The sequence below is a fragment of the Stegodyphus dumicola genome, chromosome 2 (assembly GCF_044657685.1).
Source record: "Stegodyphus dumicola isolate Sdum_Otavi_A_Nest chromosome 2, ASM4465768v1".
NCBI classification, from domain to species: domain Eukaryota; kingdom Metazoa; phylum Arthropoda; class Arachnida; order Araneae; family Eresidae; genus Stegodyphus; species Stegodyphus dumicola.
This window is the reverse complement of record NC_140769.1, coordinates 44,118,502-44,135,214: the sequence shown is the minus strand read 5'-3', so window position 1 is coordinate 44,135,214 and position 16,713 is coordinate 44,118,502. Positions and strand designations below refer to the sequence as shown.

At 31.2% G+C, this 16,713-nt stretch overlaps 1 protein-coding gene across 2 annotated transcripts in view; it reads left to right on the top strand.

Moving 5' to 3' along the window:
• Positions 1 to 16,713, top strand: part of LOC118202282 (transducin-like enhancer protein 4) — a 645,188-nt gene that overhangs the window by 565,447 nt on the left and 63,028 nt on the right. The window contains exons 11-16 of one of the 2 annotated variants that reach the window (XM_085810638.1): positions 313 to 411; positions 5,960 to 6,070; positions 8,384 to 8,527; positions 11,660 to 11,765; positions 12,505 to 12,635; positions 16,344 to 16,402. In XM_085810638.1, the coding sequence (XP_085666764.1) occupies positions 313 to 411; positions 5,960 to 6,070; positions 8,384 to 8,527; positions 11,660 to 11,765; positions 12,505 to 12,635; positions 16,344 to 16,402 (650 nt within the window). Of the gene's footprint in view, positions 1 to 312; positions 412 to 5,959; positions 6,071 to 8,383; positions 8,528 to 11,659; positions 11,766 to 12,489; positions 12,636 to 16,343; positions 16,403 to 16,713 lie in introns of both variants that reach the window. The other variant, XM_085810637.1, reaches the window with a different exon arrangement.

Sequence of the window (16,713 nt, the reverse complement as noted above, 5' to 3'; positions counted from 1 at the left end):
CATTTTTAGATTTCTCTTCATTATTTCATTATATAGAATTAGCATTAATCATAGTAATGTAAAACGCGATGCTAGAGTGTTTATAAAGCCAACTATTAAATTCGTTATTGTTACCATTTTAGTTAGTTACAGTAGTCCAGTTTAAATCTATTAAATTTGGCTGGTTTGATGTATAGTTTTAGAAAGCTGACCTCTTGTTGATTTTCATTATACAACAAAATTTACTTGACATCACACTATATTATTACTGTGCATAAAAACAACAAATTCTTACGATTTAAATTCTTTACCATTTTCTTTTTTAATTTTCAGAGGAATTCTATTTCCCCTCACGATCGAGAGAAGCCTAAAAGTCGATCTCCAGATCTTGACATCGAGAAGAAGAGGCGAAAAGAAGACAGACATGACCACGTAAGTGATTTAGTTTTCTACAGTTCAGAGAGTTTTTGATTAAATAATATTGTCCCCATATTTTGATTTAAATAATTTTATCTATAATTAAGAAAATCTGTCGAATGAAGGAAATAAGACTGCTAAAACACGTGCCCTAAATAGTGTAAGTAAATATTGTAATGAAGAACATATGTAAGATATACAAAAAGACAGAGGGCTACAGGCTTTACTTATTTAAACATTGAACCTAGACATGTACTTCCAATTGCAAAGAAATCTCATATATAAAGACAGAAAGAATTCTACGAAAACATTTTCGGGACTAAGGATTAGAAGGTTTGGTAAGGGAATGCGGTATAGGATCGACATTGTGTTAGGATTTTTAATTTAGATCTTATGTCGATGTCAGTCCTACACCAATGCCATTATCCTAAAAGAGTAAATTGAATCAGGTTGAATTGGTTACAAACTTTCAGGAGAGATAGGGTGTACCTAAACGATGGAAAATCAGATAGGAATGCATTGTTGGAAAGACCTTCCTGATTCGGCTAGTGAAAACACAAAACACAAGAGAGAAGGAACATGTTTATTATGCTTATTACAGCAGAAATCAAGAAATAAAAAAGATAACGATCGTCATCAAAGAAAGAGTTCGAAATTACGAATCCGGACCCTAATGCAGGCGTCTCATCTCCGGCACACGAAAGATTTATGTTCTAGAAAATACCGGGCATGTCCCAGACTTCCCCAGCAGCTACCAGGATGAGTGCAACAAGTTCCTCAGCACTTCTAACGACGGAGATTTCGTACACCAATGTCTTGACGTACCCTCAAAAGACGTAGTCAATGCAAGTGAGGTCTGGCGATCTTGCTGGTCAATGAACTGGACCACCCTTGCCGATCCCATGTTGAGGATACGTTTCGAAATTATTTTCAGACACCTTCTTTGATGACGTTCGTCTGTTTTTGTTCTTATTTATTGGTTTCTGCTGCACTAATCATAATAAACATACATTCTCACCTTGTTCGTGTCCTTCCTTTCTTGTGTTTTGTGTCGTCACTACTGCGCCAGGAAAGCGTTTATGACCATGCATTGTTATGTGTTTTGCTATTATCTAGGTGTATTGCCAGATTACTATCCAGCTGTCTAAGTTACTTGTCATTAATGTGCTTTTATAAACATAAATTTCAGTGCAACAAAGTAACTGTTTTAGATTAATTAAAGTTCAGCTTGCTAAACAAACAGGTACGTAATCTATTTCTTACTATTAAAGGTTGAATTCTAGTCTTCCTACGAAATTCCAGGAATTCACAATGAGTGACAACGCAGATGAAATGAATAACAGCAAGCAAATCACTGAGCTTCAAAGGAATCCTCACTAATTAAAAATTAACTGTTAAGAATCAGATCTCTTGTACCTATTGTTCGCGTAATTAAGATGTACGTGGTCTCTTTGACTGGTCGTAAAATGGCGTACTGGAGAACGAGAATAACAGGAAAATCGCATGAACTAAATATTAATCATCAGCAAATTATCACTGTAGAGACATTAGGTTATTTTGAGGCCGGAGAGATGAAAACTTAGCAGCGCCTTCACCGGAAATCGAACCACGGACCTCTGGAATACGCTCCCAGCGTGCAGACCACCACAAAATGAAGGCACGCTAGAAAAAGCAGGAGATATATACCTTATATATTCCCCTTTTTAATGGACGACTGAGGTTTTTAGGGGATCCAGTCGCCAAATCCTGGGTGTGGAGAATCCTTATACAACGCTCTTTTAGTTCGGTCGCCACTGTAGATACATTAGATTATTTTGATGCCAGAGAGTTGAAAAATTAGCAACGCTTTCGCCGGGAATCGAACCACGGACCTCTGGAACACGCTCCCAGCGTGCAGACCATCACAACAGGAGGGCACGCTAGGAAACGGGAGATATACCTTATGGCATAATTCTCATAACTTATTAAAATATGATGAATAATTTACTACTTAGAATTTTTTCTCTGCAGGGTATCCCTGATGAACGCGCTGGTTGTACTTTTTTTTTTTTTTCGTAGTTTTCCTAGTGTCTAACCTGAATATAATAAGCCAGTTCCCCATAGAAAGTTCTCGATGAAGACATCCCTCTCCTTTAAGCAGATAGCCCTTGTGTGCCTTGCCGTATTCAGATAATCTAAACTAATCCACTCACGATGTCGAAACTGTACCCCTAAAATACTTTACTCAAATCTTTTTCAACTGGAAATACAAGTTTAGGATAAATATTCTATTTTTTTAGCCTCCTCTATATGTGAGGTGCATACATTTCTCTTTAAGCAACGTACATTCATAAGGTTTTAAGATTACTCGTTAACATATAAGAAACCTTCTTGATTAGCTGTTGGTTTTACATGTTAAATTGTTGTAAGTGGTTAGATAATTCTTTTCATACATGTCGAATTTTGAAGAAACATTTGTTTATGTTAAATAACTTTTTATGAAATAAAATTTTTGTTAAAAATTGACAAATATGCTTATATAAAATGGTGTTAATTTATATCTGACTAAATGAATGACGAACAACATTATTCACTAAAGGAATAATATGAATAACATAGTTTTAATCGAAGAGAAACAAGCCAGTCTAAAGTTTGAAATTAGATAAAAAAGCAACCTTATTTTTACACAGATTCTGAATAAAATTCGCTCAGTTTCGAGGGCAATCAGCCTGAGGTTTCTCTTCTTCAGGAGCCCCCCAAAAAATGTTTTTTCTCAAAAATCTGAAAAAAGAGTCTGATTGCCCTTGAAATCGATATAATTTTACTCAAAATCTACGCCAAACTGAGGATGCCTTTTTGCCTAATTTTAAACATAATTTTGTTTAGATTAAAATTATTCATAAACCTTCAAGAACATTTCTGTTCTTGTAACGCTTTTCTCCCGTAATGAATCTAATAAAATAATTATCTGTTTGGTCGTGATTATAGTGCTTTATTTATTTTAAATGTGGAAAAGGAATTAAATCTTTATAGCAAAATTTAGAATGACAAGCTATTGTTTCAGATTTCAGTGTATATTAAAACATGATCGCATTTTATTATTTTTTCAAATCTTTTAATTCAATAAGTCTTGGCGTGCCATTGCTAAAACTCCGCCTTGCCGCGCCTTCCGCGGTTTGGCCATCTCTGATCTAAATCCTAGGTAAAATCTAAATACTAGAATATATGCTGACAGCGAATTTTATCGAGTCTATGAATTCTGTATTAAACCTTAGCATTTAAAAATTTCACTTAACTATGTTATTTATCCAATAAAATACAAGTAAAAATTTCAAAGCTTTTTCTGTTTTACTAGTGCTTCTAAGGTCTCCTAAGAAAACGTCATGCTTGTATAGGGCATGTATTAAATATTAATTTAACCTACTTTACTTATTATCGTATCTAGTCGTGATAATTTTTACGTCCTAACTCATATACGCTTGACATCAGTGTTGTCATCTTAGTAATTACTAACTACTTTTTCTAACTTTATATACCTGCTTTAATATAAATTTGTTTGTTTAACATTTTTGCATGTATATCACTTATTTGGGGAAAAGCGAGTTTTTCGATTTGCAATGTATTGTTGAATAGAAAAAGAGTAATGCCATATGAATGACCCGCCAAAAAGTTTTTAAATGGGTTCTGGGTAGCTGTTGTTGCAAGACAGCTATTAAATACTTAATTTGACAATAGATTTCGAGGATTATATGCCTTAAAGTATATGGCATGTGTTAAGTAACAATGGCTTGAAGGCAGGCACGTTAAGGAACAATGGCTGATATTTACGTTACACGCATAACGTGTATCACAATATCACAATAGAATATACAAACCTTAGTATTCTGTGGATGATGATAATTCTATCAGTTTTGTAATTGTTTGGATTTCAGTCCATCATTTGGGTAATAATTACTTCATTCCTTTAGAAATTGGGGAATATCAGCATTTTTATTTGAAATTTCATCGCATTGATTTGAAATTACATCAGAATCACTGAAACGGCAATTCTAAAGCTTCGCAGTTTAAATTCTTCTCCAAGTACTAATTAATGCACTGTGCACTGCCCTCCAAAAGTTTTTAGGCCTTAATTTTTTAATAAAAACAAGATGAAAACGAAATATTTAGCTAAGATTACTAATTTACTGTACATAGTTGTATATGTGTTATTCTGTATTATGGAAAAAAAATTTTCTTTGAAAAACCACAATACTGACAAAATTATTTTGTGAAAACAATTAAGAAATAATACTTGTTATTTTACGTTTGTTAGGTATTGATATTGGCGATAATCCGTATACCCTTCAGTTCTCTCACTACATAGTTTAATTACAGTAAAATAATTTACTGCTCTTCGTCTGCAATACTTAGTACTTATCAGTAAGATTTAGACCTGATGATCACGACTCTAATAATAGCTACCTAGATTACCAGATTGCAGTCAGGATGGCTAATCAGTTAAATCAGCAGATGTGTGTTCTTCTTTGCAGTTGAAATAGATGTTGATATTGGAATGTTTACACTGTAAATAATTATTATGTTTTAGTTTTTATCGGAAAAGCAGATACTGATCTGTAAAATACTGACTGCTTATGGCTACTTTGAGAGCTAGGCACCATCGTACATTATAAGATGAGTATCATTTAACTGTAATAGTATTGAACATGAATGATAAATCCGTCATGGCATATGATGTAATAATTTAGTTAAGCTGGTATGTTTAGACGAACAAGGAAACTCACGCAACAGATTTTCTTAGCTGATTTCTTCTTGCGTTTGGAGGAACTGTAGAAAGAAAAAATTTCAACTTTCTGTTGATACAAATTGTCGGCAACAAGTTGAGGCACACATATGTTACTTTCCTTTGATCATAAAAGCGCGTAAACGAACATCAGATGGGCTTGCAACTTGTGAAGGCCTTTAATTGGTATTCATAAAACCACAGACTTAAATTAGGAGAAAATTATTCCATTGTATGCGGATGAGACATTGTACTTAGCCGTTTTGCAATTTCAATTTTTGATAAGCCATTTCCATGCAGCGAATTACTTGTTCTCTTATAAAATTAAATAATCGATATCATTGAGACATCTTTTGCTATAATTCAAGTATTTCAATGTCTTTTCAGATCTTTTTTTAAATTCAGTATATTTATATAAAGAAAAGTTGTCATGTCTACTCTAAGCATTTTTTTTCCACTATCAATTTTCAATATTCCTTTATTCATATAGATGTTCTAATTCAATGGACGTGATTAGTCTGTCTGTAAGTTATATTTAACGTATAATTCTTTCAAAACATGCTACGGTGAGAAAAACTGTTTGGGCCTTACTTTTTTGAGGGCAGTGTATGAGTACTTCATTTCTACCATGTTGTTATTTAGCTTTTGTTGATTAATTTACCAGAAACATTTTCTTATTTTTTGAAAAATATCTTGTATCGCGCTATCTAAATGCATAGGCTTTAAACTAATTTTTCGTTGAAACTGTTTGGGAACCACTGTTCAGGCCAAATAAAACGCTGAGTGGTTGTGTTTGTATTTCAGTCCGAAAAAGGCGGAACGTGGAACGAGCTGGCAGCCCTCTGCTTCCCCAACACCCAGGCGAACGAAGAGGACAAATGCGATCAGGACCTCGTCGTCGATATCTCAAATGAGGTCAGATTCTTAACGCATGTACTACTTCTTAGTCTGTTGTTCATTCCTTTCTCTGCCGCTTGTAGAAGTGTTCGCCTATAATAAATCCTCTGTGTTTCTTTCATTTTTAAAATACTCCTCCTATAATGTATCCGCTAGCTTGCAGCTTATACTGTGGGCTGCTGCCTTCTTTTGGGAAAATAATGCTGTGTCTGCCTTAAAATTAAAATTTTAAATCTTGCTGACATCGCAATATTCTTTTGCATGAACCTTCATTAATCAGTAGCGATTTATTTTATTCTGCAAGTCAATGATATCAGTAACTAAAATACCTATTTAATTAAAGGGCCTTGTCAGTTATAATTATAATTGTAATAGCCTTGTCAATGTTGATCCTAAAAGTTTTTCTTGCAGAAAAAAAAATTGATTAAAATTTTAATTTCATTATAAATTTTAACTAGAGGTTTTCTTAATGGAAGACTGTTGCAAATATTTTATGTGTGTCATAGATATGCTATGCAGAAACTGTAAGTTACCTTAAATATCCTAGTACACTTTACGTGTCTTTAAAGTGTCATAAAACGTTAAATGTGGTTATAATTTTCTCAACTGAAAGTGCATTGGCAAACAAAGAAATTCTAGTCAGATATCTAGTAAACAATAATTTGCGTTTTATTTTAACAAAAAAGTATACATTGCAATTGTTTATAAGATAGATTTGACCTTATCCTAAATGTATGATATTTCTCATGCTAGAAAATTTTTAATATTTTCGTTAAGTGTCTAAAGTGAAAGGTTCACTTTCATTTTCTTCATTTATTACTTGGTCTTAGATGTACGAAAATTTGATCTTAATGCAATCGAGATTTGATGTTATCTTGCAATAATATGATAAAAAATAATAAAAAAAAACTTATACATTATAATTAACTTACTTTTTAGGTCATAAAAGTGAATACTTTATTACTCTCAAGCGCTGTAAATATAAAATTCTAAGATACATATAATGTTCTATACTACTTGTTAAATTTCAAAATAATATTGATTTTTATAGTAATTTCAGGAAAGAAATAGTAGAAAAAATAAATAACAGGAAACACTGTTGTAAGTAACAGGAAATAATCTTAAAAGTAATAGAAAACATTAAATTGTAATTAATTAAATAACAGGAAATTTTAAGTTGTAATAAACTAAATGTTATAAATATTAAATAATAGGAAATATGAAGAGTGTATGACTTAAATGATGTGCAAAATTAAGCATTTTTCTTGAGCTACTTATAAGTATAAAAATACTGTTCAATACATACCTACACGATTCTACAATTTAATGCACAAGACTGTGAAATTACCGGAATTCTCTCTGACAAAAAAGTTTGAAAGATGTAAAACTTTATTCCCAACATAATTCTGCATGTTAATTTCTTTCCCCCCCCTTTTTTTTTTAATTTTCCAAATAAAAAACTCATTTAAATGCCTTTTCTGCGCAGTTAACAACCAGACTTGGAGCAGTGGTTCCCAGACGAAATATTGATTAGCTATTAACCTTGAGCTAATAAAGTATTTGTGCGAGATATTTTATTCGAATAAAAGCAATTGTTTCCAAAACTTAAAAGCAATTCTATTAGTATATGGAAAATATATTTTAATTGCATGCTATAAATATATTTTTATAAATGATTTCATATCGTAATAATAACACACAGTTGAAAATATTATTATATCTCTGAAGAGTAAAATCAATTACCATTATAATTTTAACTATCTTATAGGCAGCTGTTAAATTTAATAAGCGTATGAAAAGTATTTAAATTAAATTTCGAAATTAAGTATTTTGTTTGAGAGCTATTTCGCTTTCATAGTTAATTTAATTAGAAGTTTTTTTAATTTTGCTTTGATGTAGTTGAAAAAGTATAATTTCGTTGCTTCGTCTAAAATATTCCAGCAAATAAATTTAATATAACTTCTCTTTTACTGTGAAAAAAGTTAGATACAGATTGATGTCATAATGCAAATCGCAAACGATGAAATATTGCATATTATAAAGTATAAAAATTACTTCATAATTATAAATAAAGCGGTGAATGGTAAAAAGTTTTGATTTGATAATTTCAAATAGCAACTGTGTAAAATATTCTTAAAAATAAACTTTAAAGCTTTTTATTAAAACTCAAGCTTATAAACTATCATTAGTATTATTTATTTTTATATTTTTTTAGCTTCTTGAATAATTTTTTCTCCCAAATTTATGGAAAATTTAATAAAAAGTTATTGTTTATATTTGTACTGAACATAATTTACTTATAAATTTTCAATCATGCCTGATATTTCTTAGGAACCTCTTTCACCTCCGAATGGAGAAATGTCACCCAGGGAAAACGGCACAGAAAGGGGTCCAAAACGGGAGCGACCTCCTAGTCGTAGTGGGTCGTCTTCGAGTAGGAGTACCCCGTCCTCTGCTAAACACAAGGACCATGTTGTGAGTTATTGTTCTTGTGGTAACATCTATTAATTTAGACTAGTCTGTTGTAGGATCTCATATTCTGTTGTATGCTTTGTACCAGTAACTAAAGTGCGTATATAATTAAAGGGTAAATATAATAGACTTGTCTATGTCCATCCTAAACTTCTTATAAAAAAAATCAAAAGAAATTTTAATTAATATTTTAATTATAAATTTTAACTAGAGGTTTTTCTGGATTGTGAGTAATAATTTCAAAATGTTAAAAAAATAATTGGTACTTTTCCGTTTCGTCGGCGCAAATCTCGCTAAGCAGATTTTATTGGCGACAACATACAGTGTACACATAAAAAATGTTAACAAATGTTAGTTCTAAGAATTTTTTATTTTGAAGGCATAAACATTTTAATATCGTTCAAAATTTTCCAAAAAGCAAATAAATAAAGACAATAAATTTGTAAAAAGACATTAATCTAAGAATTTATTATGCTTTCATGGTTCAACATCCTGATTCGCCGGTTCGTATCACGTGATCCCAAGTGATCTCATCTCACGTAAACTACGCTATAAAAATCTAATTCTCTCAGTAATTATCTACATTAATTTCAAGTTAAATCTTAATTTGGAATACAAGTTTAAATGCAAGAATTATTTCAGTTCGTACGAATAGCTTACTCAGAAATTATGTAAAACCGCAGTGCTTTACTTAGCTAGCGCATTCGTTTTAGAATTGATGAACTTAAGCCTTTTCTATATTTTCAACTTCGGATGAACGGTGTGATCGCATCCTAATTGACTTAATTACCGCGAGTGGCCTTAGGGCACAAAATTGAACTATCTTGAAAAAATTCTGTGTAATTGTATTCCAGTATTGAAAGAAACAATCAATCTGATAAGAAATGGCTGCGACTAGTTTTTGAAAATGAGTCGTAAAAGGTTACCAGCGAGGATATTCCGTTTGGTATCAGTTGTACCATTATTGGCGACTTTATCGCCTGCGCCGGCAAAACGGAAAAGTACCGAATAATTGATTGGTCTCTGGTTGTAATCATCTTAGTCTTGTAACTGATTAAGAAACTCAGCTTCCTAGAATCTCAAAATTAATTAATCTAGATTATAGTTTTTTAACATGGGCGCTGAGGTCTCGGAAGTTTTATAGAGTCAAGGAAAAATAAGTTTCAGAAGAAGCTGTGCAATAAATATACGTTTGGGAAAAGTGGCTTCCTAAAACGCTTTGAAACGAACCCTTAAACATTCACTTGATTATACAAACATTACACTTAATTTACAAAAATTATACCAGTTATAGCACTTTATATGGATTGGTGCAAGATAACAAGCGGCTTAGGTTTTTTTTTTTTTTTTTTTTTTTTTTATTATTCCAAAAGAACACTCAGAATGTAAATTACAAAACTATGACTATAAAATTCTAAAATACATGCCGTAAGTCCGTATTTGCAGCGATCTCAAGAAGCAATATTCGTCAATAATATGCGCAAGAAGCAATATTCGTCATCTCATATATTATTGTCGCAAAGATACCGGTGGGAGTTCAGCATATTCAAAGAGGGAGCTGAGCTAAAACTTATCGGAAAGTGATGGCGTCTTATGAAATGTGGGAAAACTAAATCGCAATTTCTCAAATTTCCCGGCTCCTTTCCTGCCCCCTTTCCGAGTTTTATGGTGCTCAACGCCCCTCTTCCTTACAACAAGGATATATCACGTATCTTTCAAATGTGATTTGTGGCACTGATAGAAAATGCTTTAACATTTTTAGATACTTTTTGCACTTCACCAAATTATTAATTAAAACTCTTCATTCAGAACGGAAACTGAATGGTAACGATTAAAGACATCTAAAAGCATTTGTAATACTGACACTGACAAACCTTTATACTAATGACTCTTTCTAATCATTCGCAGATTCCTGCAATGACACTTGTTATGAATTAAAAGAACTTGCTTTTTTCGCATACTGAATCTCATTATAAAACAGATTTGTGACCATGCTTTCAGAATACTAGACTATAGTTTATAAATTAGCTCCTATGGGAACAGGAAAATGAAACTACATGTAGCTTCAGCCAAAATATGTGAGAAGCTGATATTGCCTAATTGGTATGATATTTGTATCAAGTGAATGCTTAAAAGTTTATTTCTAAAGTAATCAGGCAACCAAATTTTTTAAGTGTGTTTTTTATTGTCCACTTGCTTCTCAACACTTCCCGAGACCCTCCGTAGTTTATCTTTAGCCCATGTTTGGGAAAACATAGTTTAACTGGAAGTGCTATTGTCAATAATGAGAAAAGCTTAACATAATCGCCTAAAGAATGATTTTCATTTTTATTATTTGTGCGGCGAAGTTAAAAGCAATTTTACAAAACTAATGTAATATTGTGTATAATAATAATACTTGTAAGCATTTCATTGATTCAATTTTCCACCAACTCAACATATTTCTGCGATTGTTTCTTTAACAGTCAACCGCATCGGATTAAAGTAAGATTTTCATGACGCCAGGTACTGTAGGTTGTCAAATATATCAGGATTTATTTTAAATAAGCTGCTTACTTGGTACTAATACTATATTAAACAACGCCATCTACCCAGGTTACGAAAATATGTTCGTCTAGCATTGTTGTGCGCTAAAAGGAATTCTAGCGAAATCTGCAGGTAATTAGCTTACCCAAAGTCCTGGTAACGCTAAATGATTCCTCTAAAAGTTTCGTAAATTTATTTTTGCGCAGAGCATTTTCTAAATCGTTGGACTCTGTGATATGCACCTTCATTATCTTTGTATTGTTCTGAATTGCAAATTGAACATCTTCAGAACTTCGAAACGAAAATAAATAACTGAATTGCTGAAACCTATTTTTTGATTAATTAATTGTAATTTATTATGAAAATTCCGTCATTTCGAATTAAGATTTGGCAACTTTCTTATAAGCAATATATTAAAATATTAGAAATTTCCTGAAATTAATTTCATTCCTTTTTTTAATGTAATTTCATAATAAATAGGAGCTTCTAGCTCAGTAGATTGATCTTTCTTTGATTCTTAAAAGAAATTTTGTAATATAGCTTTTTATTAATGTAATATATTTTACTACGTTTAAAACAATTAATTAATATTAAATCTAAATTTAACAGAATGAAAAACCTCCGACTCCGGTATCCAAGCCGGTGACACCAACAAGTTCCGGGTCTACGACACCTAGTTCCAGCGGTATCAAACCTCATCCAAAACACGCACTAGGTGAGTGGCGTTCCTTAATTCTCTATATTTTCTCACTTATAAATAAATAAATAAAAACTAAAGAAAACTGGAAATCATTCAGAATCTTTTATTCTTTCTAAACTTTTAAACTGATCTCTTTAATAATTATTAAAATATTTTCAATTTTCCACGTATCTAAACAAACATATTTAGCTTAATGGCGATGTTGCAAACATTATTTGAAATTAAAATTATACTAATAGAATGTTTTTAAGAGGAATCAAAACTGATAAATTTTTTTAGAAATCGATGCATGTCATTATGCGATCAGATTGAATTTAGTAATTCAATTTAATTTCTAAGAAAAAAGATACTTCAATGGATATCGCAGTGCATATAGTTTAATTTCGATTATAGTTTGCAAAGTTCGTCATTCCACTAACGTCTGTAACATGACTTTAACGTCACCTTTAAATGCCATGTTTGCAGCTGACGTTAAATGTGCTGCTATATCTATTTTCTTGCAGATAATTACTCAAACAGCCAATAAATTTGTTTAATAAATACACTGAATTTAAATATATCCGAACTCTACTCTGTCGATATCGGGGTTCCTGCATCGTGTTTATGTTTTAATGTAGTGTGCAAGGAGTTTTTCAATAAATGACCTTATTCCTTTTTTAAATACAGTTATAAAAATATGAATGCAATCAAACCTGTGTCAATAGTATCATAAAAACTAACTTTCTCATTTCCTGAACGGATGTTGCTTTTCGAGGTCCACCTTATCCATATGCCCTACATGGCGGAGCTGCCCTAGCCGGAGAGCTTGGCTCTGGACCTGCTTTTCCTCAAGGAGTCCTTCATAATAACATTTCGCCAGCACTCAATTCCTACTCAAGATCCTTGGTAAGAGTTTTTTTTTCTAGTTTTAGGTAATTTACTAAACATGTTTCTTTGTGTTATTTTAAAAGTTTTAAGCTTATTATAAATACTGTAAATATCTCTGTAAATACTTGAATAATCTTTTTATTACATTAATTTTATTTATATTAGGTTAAATATTTTGCATAATGTTGGAAATATGGGGATTTGTTAAATAAAAATTGCGAGCTTAATATCACCGGACTCCTTGTCGTTGAAACGACCGTATATTGTGGTGATATCTCCCGGTTGCTAAGCTTAAAATAAGGATAACTGCTGGGTTAATCAATATAACTTTTCTAATTATTAGGTCTCCATAATTCCGTATTTATTAGAATGTATTAATTTGATATACATAAATTTAAAAAAATGGTAATTTATAGTTTAAGTATCGATAAAATAATAATGAATAGCAGCATGTTTTATTAATGAAATAATATTTTTAAAGTTGGAAGAGTTACAATGACGATAACGCAATATTCTATAGCTCACAACTGGCATAATTTTCAAAATGATGCGATACTGAAAATACCTGTTCGTATACCAAAAATTCAATGAGATAATGTTTTCTATATGAGTGCGTATTTTCAATAGGTAGTAATATAACAAATGGCATAGCATTTTAAGCCTTATAAATACTTGTTTGGAGATATTTTAACCCTCTAAGCGGCAAGGCCGTGTATATACGGCCTAGAATATTTTTTGTGATATCTGTAAGAGCGTATATATACGTGCATATTAAAATATGTCAAAGCAATTAAAACAACATATCAAAAGTACACATACCAGCAGAGTTTTTACATTAAAATCAAAAACATAATTTGTTCTCATAGTAGTTTGGGGAAATTTGTGCTTTCTTAGCGAAAACCCTGGCAAAGATGATATATTCGCTTTACGTTTTTTGTAATAATTTGAAAATCTATATTTTTGCTGTTGTGGAGAGAGGAGGAGGTACATTGGAGTTAATGCGTAAAACATTTGACTGTCTTGAAAAGCAACATAACAAATTCATAAGCTATCAAGAAAGGAGCAAATAAAAAAAATAATACTTTACTGTTACTGGGACCGTATTTAGAAATATGTATGTTTCGTTTGATTTATTTGATTATCGTAAAGCACGCTAGGGCTATCTGCCTTAAGAGGGAAAACACCTTCGTGGAGGACTTTCTAAGGGCACTTGGTTCATGTACATGCTACAAATGGGGAAAAACTACAAAAATATGTAGCCAGCTCATTCACCAGAATTCGAACACCGGACCGAACTACCAGTGTTACAGCGATTTTACCGCTTGGCCACTGGTAGGCCAAATGTGTATGTATACATGTATATACGTATGTATGCGCGTGGATGTGCACATATACATATGTATACGTACTTACATACGTGCACACATGCATACACACATACATTTCTGAATCCGGTCCCAATAACGGAAAAGTAACAAAAATATACTGAAAAGGCAAAATTGCATAATTTCTGTAAATGTCAAATTTTTAAAATTCGAAATTAATTTTTTTAACTGGATGAGAAGAAAGATCCCCCGCAAAAAATGATAAAAATGCATGGGAACTAAACGTTCTTTGTTAAGATGGAAATGTTGCATTCAAAAATAGTTGAATTTTAAGTCAAAAGTTTTGAAAAAGATAAAAAAATATAAAATTTATTTAAAAGAAAATTTCTAAAAATTTTTAGATAAAGGGATCTTGAAATATCCATTTGGTAAAATATACAAATTTCCAGACTGAGGAAAGATTATGCGGATTCAAAGAAATCCAGGAAGTATGGAATCCGAACACTCAGAAAAGGCAAAAAACTGCCCAATTTTCGTAAAAGATGAATTTTTAAGTTCTAAAATTAAGTTTATTTTGAACTGGATCATAAGAACAAGCCAAAAAATAGATAAAAATAGAGGGAATTAGGTAAATTTTGTAAAACAAAGTTGGTAAAAATAAAAAGTAATTAAATTATAAGCCAAAGGTTCTGATCCGAAATTCTAAAATTTTTAATAGGTAAATTACCCAAAAGGTTAAGAATGTAAGTAACTTGTAATAACTTGGTATAATTTGTAAGTTTTAAAACTGAGAAAATTTTATAGTTGGAAACCAAAAGAAATAGGCAATAAGCCTAAATTTGGGAAATGAAAATGAAAGTAATTAAAATAGATAAAGGGATACAAAAATATAAACCTTTGTAAAATAATTAAATAATTAATTGAAAAGAACAAACGGAAATAGAAGACCAGTTTACCTACTACTCTCCTCCCCCTGGAATAATAGTGTTGTGTAAAATCAATGTGTGTAATATAATGTAAATAAATTGGGATTGATAATAAGGGTAAGAATTATATTACTTGAGGAGTATAATTGCTGTTTAATAAAACTATATTTTTAATACCAATCTAAATAAGAAATTAAATTGTTAAAAAATTACTGCACCGTAAATATTTTAATTAATTTAATTGTTATTAAAGAAAAAAATAAGAAGAATTTTTGTAAAGACTTTTTAAATGGAAAATTTTTAAATGAAGGATTTTAAATGTAGGGAAGCTGTGAAAAGGATATTAGTAAGTAACAGTATATACATAAATATATGTATAATTTAAAGTTAAGTTGTAAGAACAATCGGAAAAAGACCTATGCGGTCAAAACTTTTGCGCATTGTGCTGCAAAATTAAGGAAATTAGAAGATAAATTTTTGTACACACGGTGAAAAGTTACCAAAATCTGTGGCTCCGTGAAAACTTCAACATAAACATATTTAGTTGCTATGAAACGTGTGAAAAAGGAGAAAAATACAACATTTGAATATTTACAAGTAAAATTAATAAAAAGTAAGCTATATGCTAAACGAATTAAGTAATTTTAAACACAGTAAAAAACAAATCAATTGATCGAGGTAAAAATAAAAATAGTAAGCTATATGCTAAACGAATTAAGTCGATTTGAAACACAGTAAAATACTAATCAATTGATGGAGGTAAAAATAAAAAATAAAAATTAAGAAGCGGTAAATGGTTAATTAGCCTAATTCGAAGTTCATTTTGGCTCGTCAAGGGAACTTTTTAAAATGAATTTCGAACTAAGTTAACACCAATATAGGCAATAAGCCTAAATTTTGCGTTTCGCCGAAACAGACAATTGAAACTTTGCGCGACAAAATTTTTAATGAATTAAATAAACTATGTCAAAAACTTTAGTCTCAATTCTGTATTCCAATTTCCCGACGCGTTCGCTAATTTTGACACATTAAGGTGTAAAAAAGATAAAAAATAAATAATGGAAAGGCAATTCCGATGTACAGAAAAAATAAATTGCAATTCGCATGGTATGCAGAAATTCATTTGAATTTTGGTTTTGATTTGTGGGATGTCTAGACAAGTTGCAGGATTATATGACACACAGTTTAAAGGTTGCTGCTCTAAGAATTTCCAGATGATACGTCAGAAAAGTTTTCTTCAAGAAGCAATAATGTTTCCTTAAAAATAATATGTCTTGAAGAAAATTCTCTGTAACCTAATTCACCTTTTGAAGTACTGAAACTAGATAGTTTGAATGTGTATATATAGCAGAATTACGGCTTTTATGCCCATTAATGTATTATTTGAATCAATTAATATTTTCATACTGTTAGATGGAAAGATCATCAGCCTTTTATAATAGGCAAATTGTCAATGGATGTTTTTTATATTTCAGGTTGGCTTCGACCATCCCTCCATGCGAACGAGTTTTGGTAGCATACCCGGTGGAAAACCGTAAGTGAATTTCTTACCATAATCTACGTATTTAATGGCATGGAAAATTTCTGAGATGTTCTACCTGAATTCGATGTTCACAACTCTCTTCAACCAAGCATGCTTTATGTTAAAGGAAACATCACTTAATAAAAACATTTGCATTCATATTTCATAGCAGTCAACGAAGGTCACACGGGAACTTAATTTTGCATTTTTTTCATCCATTGTTTTGGCTTTTCGTATAATTATGCAAATTCCTATGCTGAAGCTAAAGCATTTTCTAAACGCATTTTTATGTCATTGCTTAGCTCCATTTGTATGACTTTGTA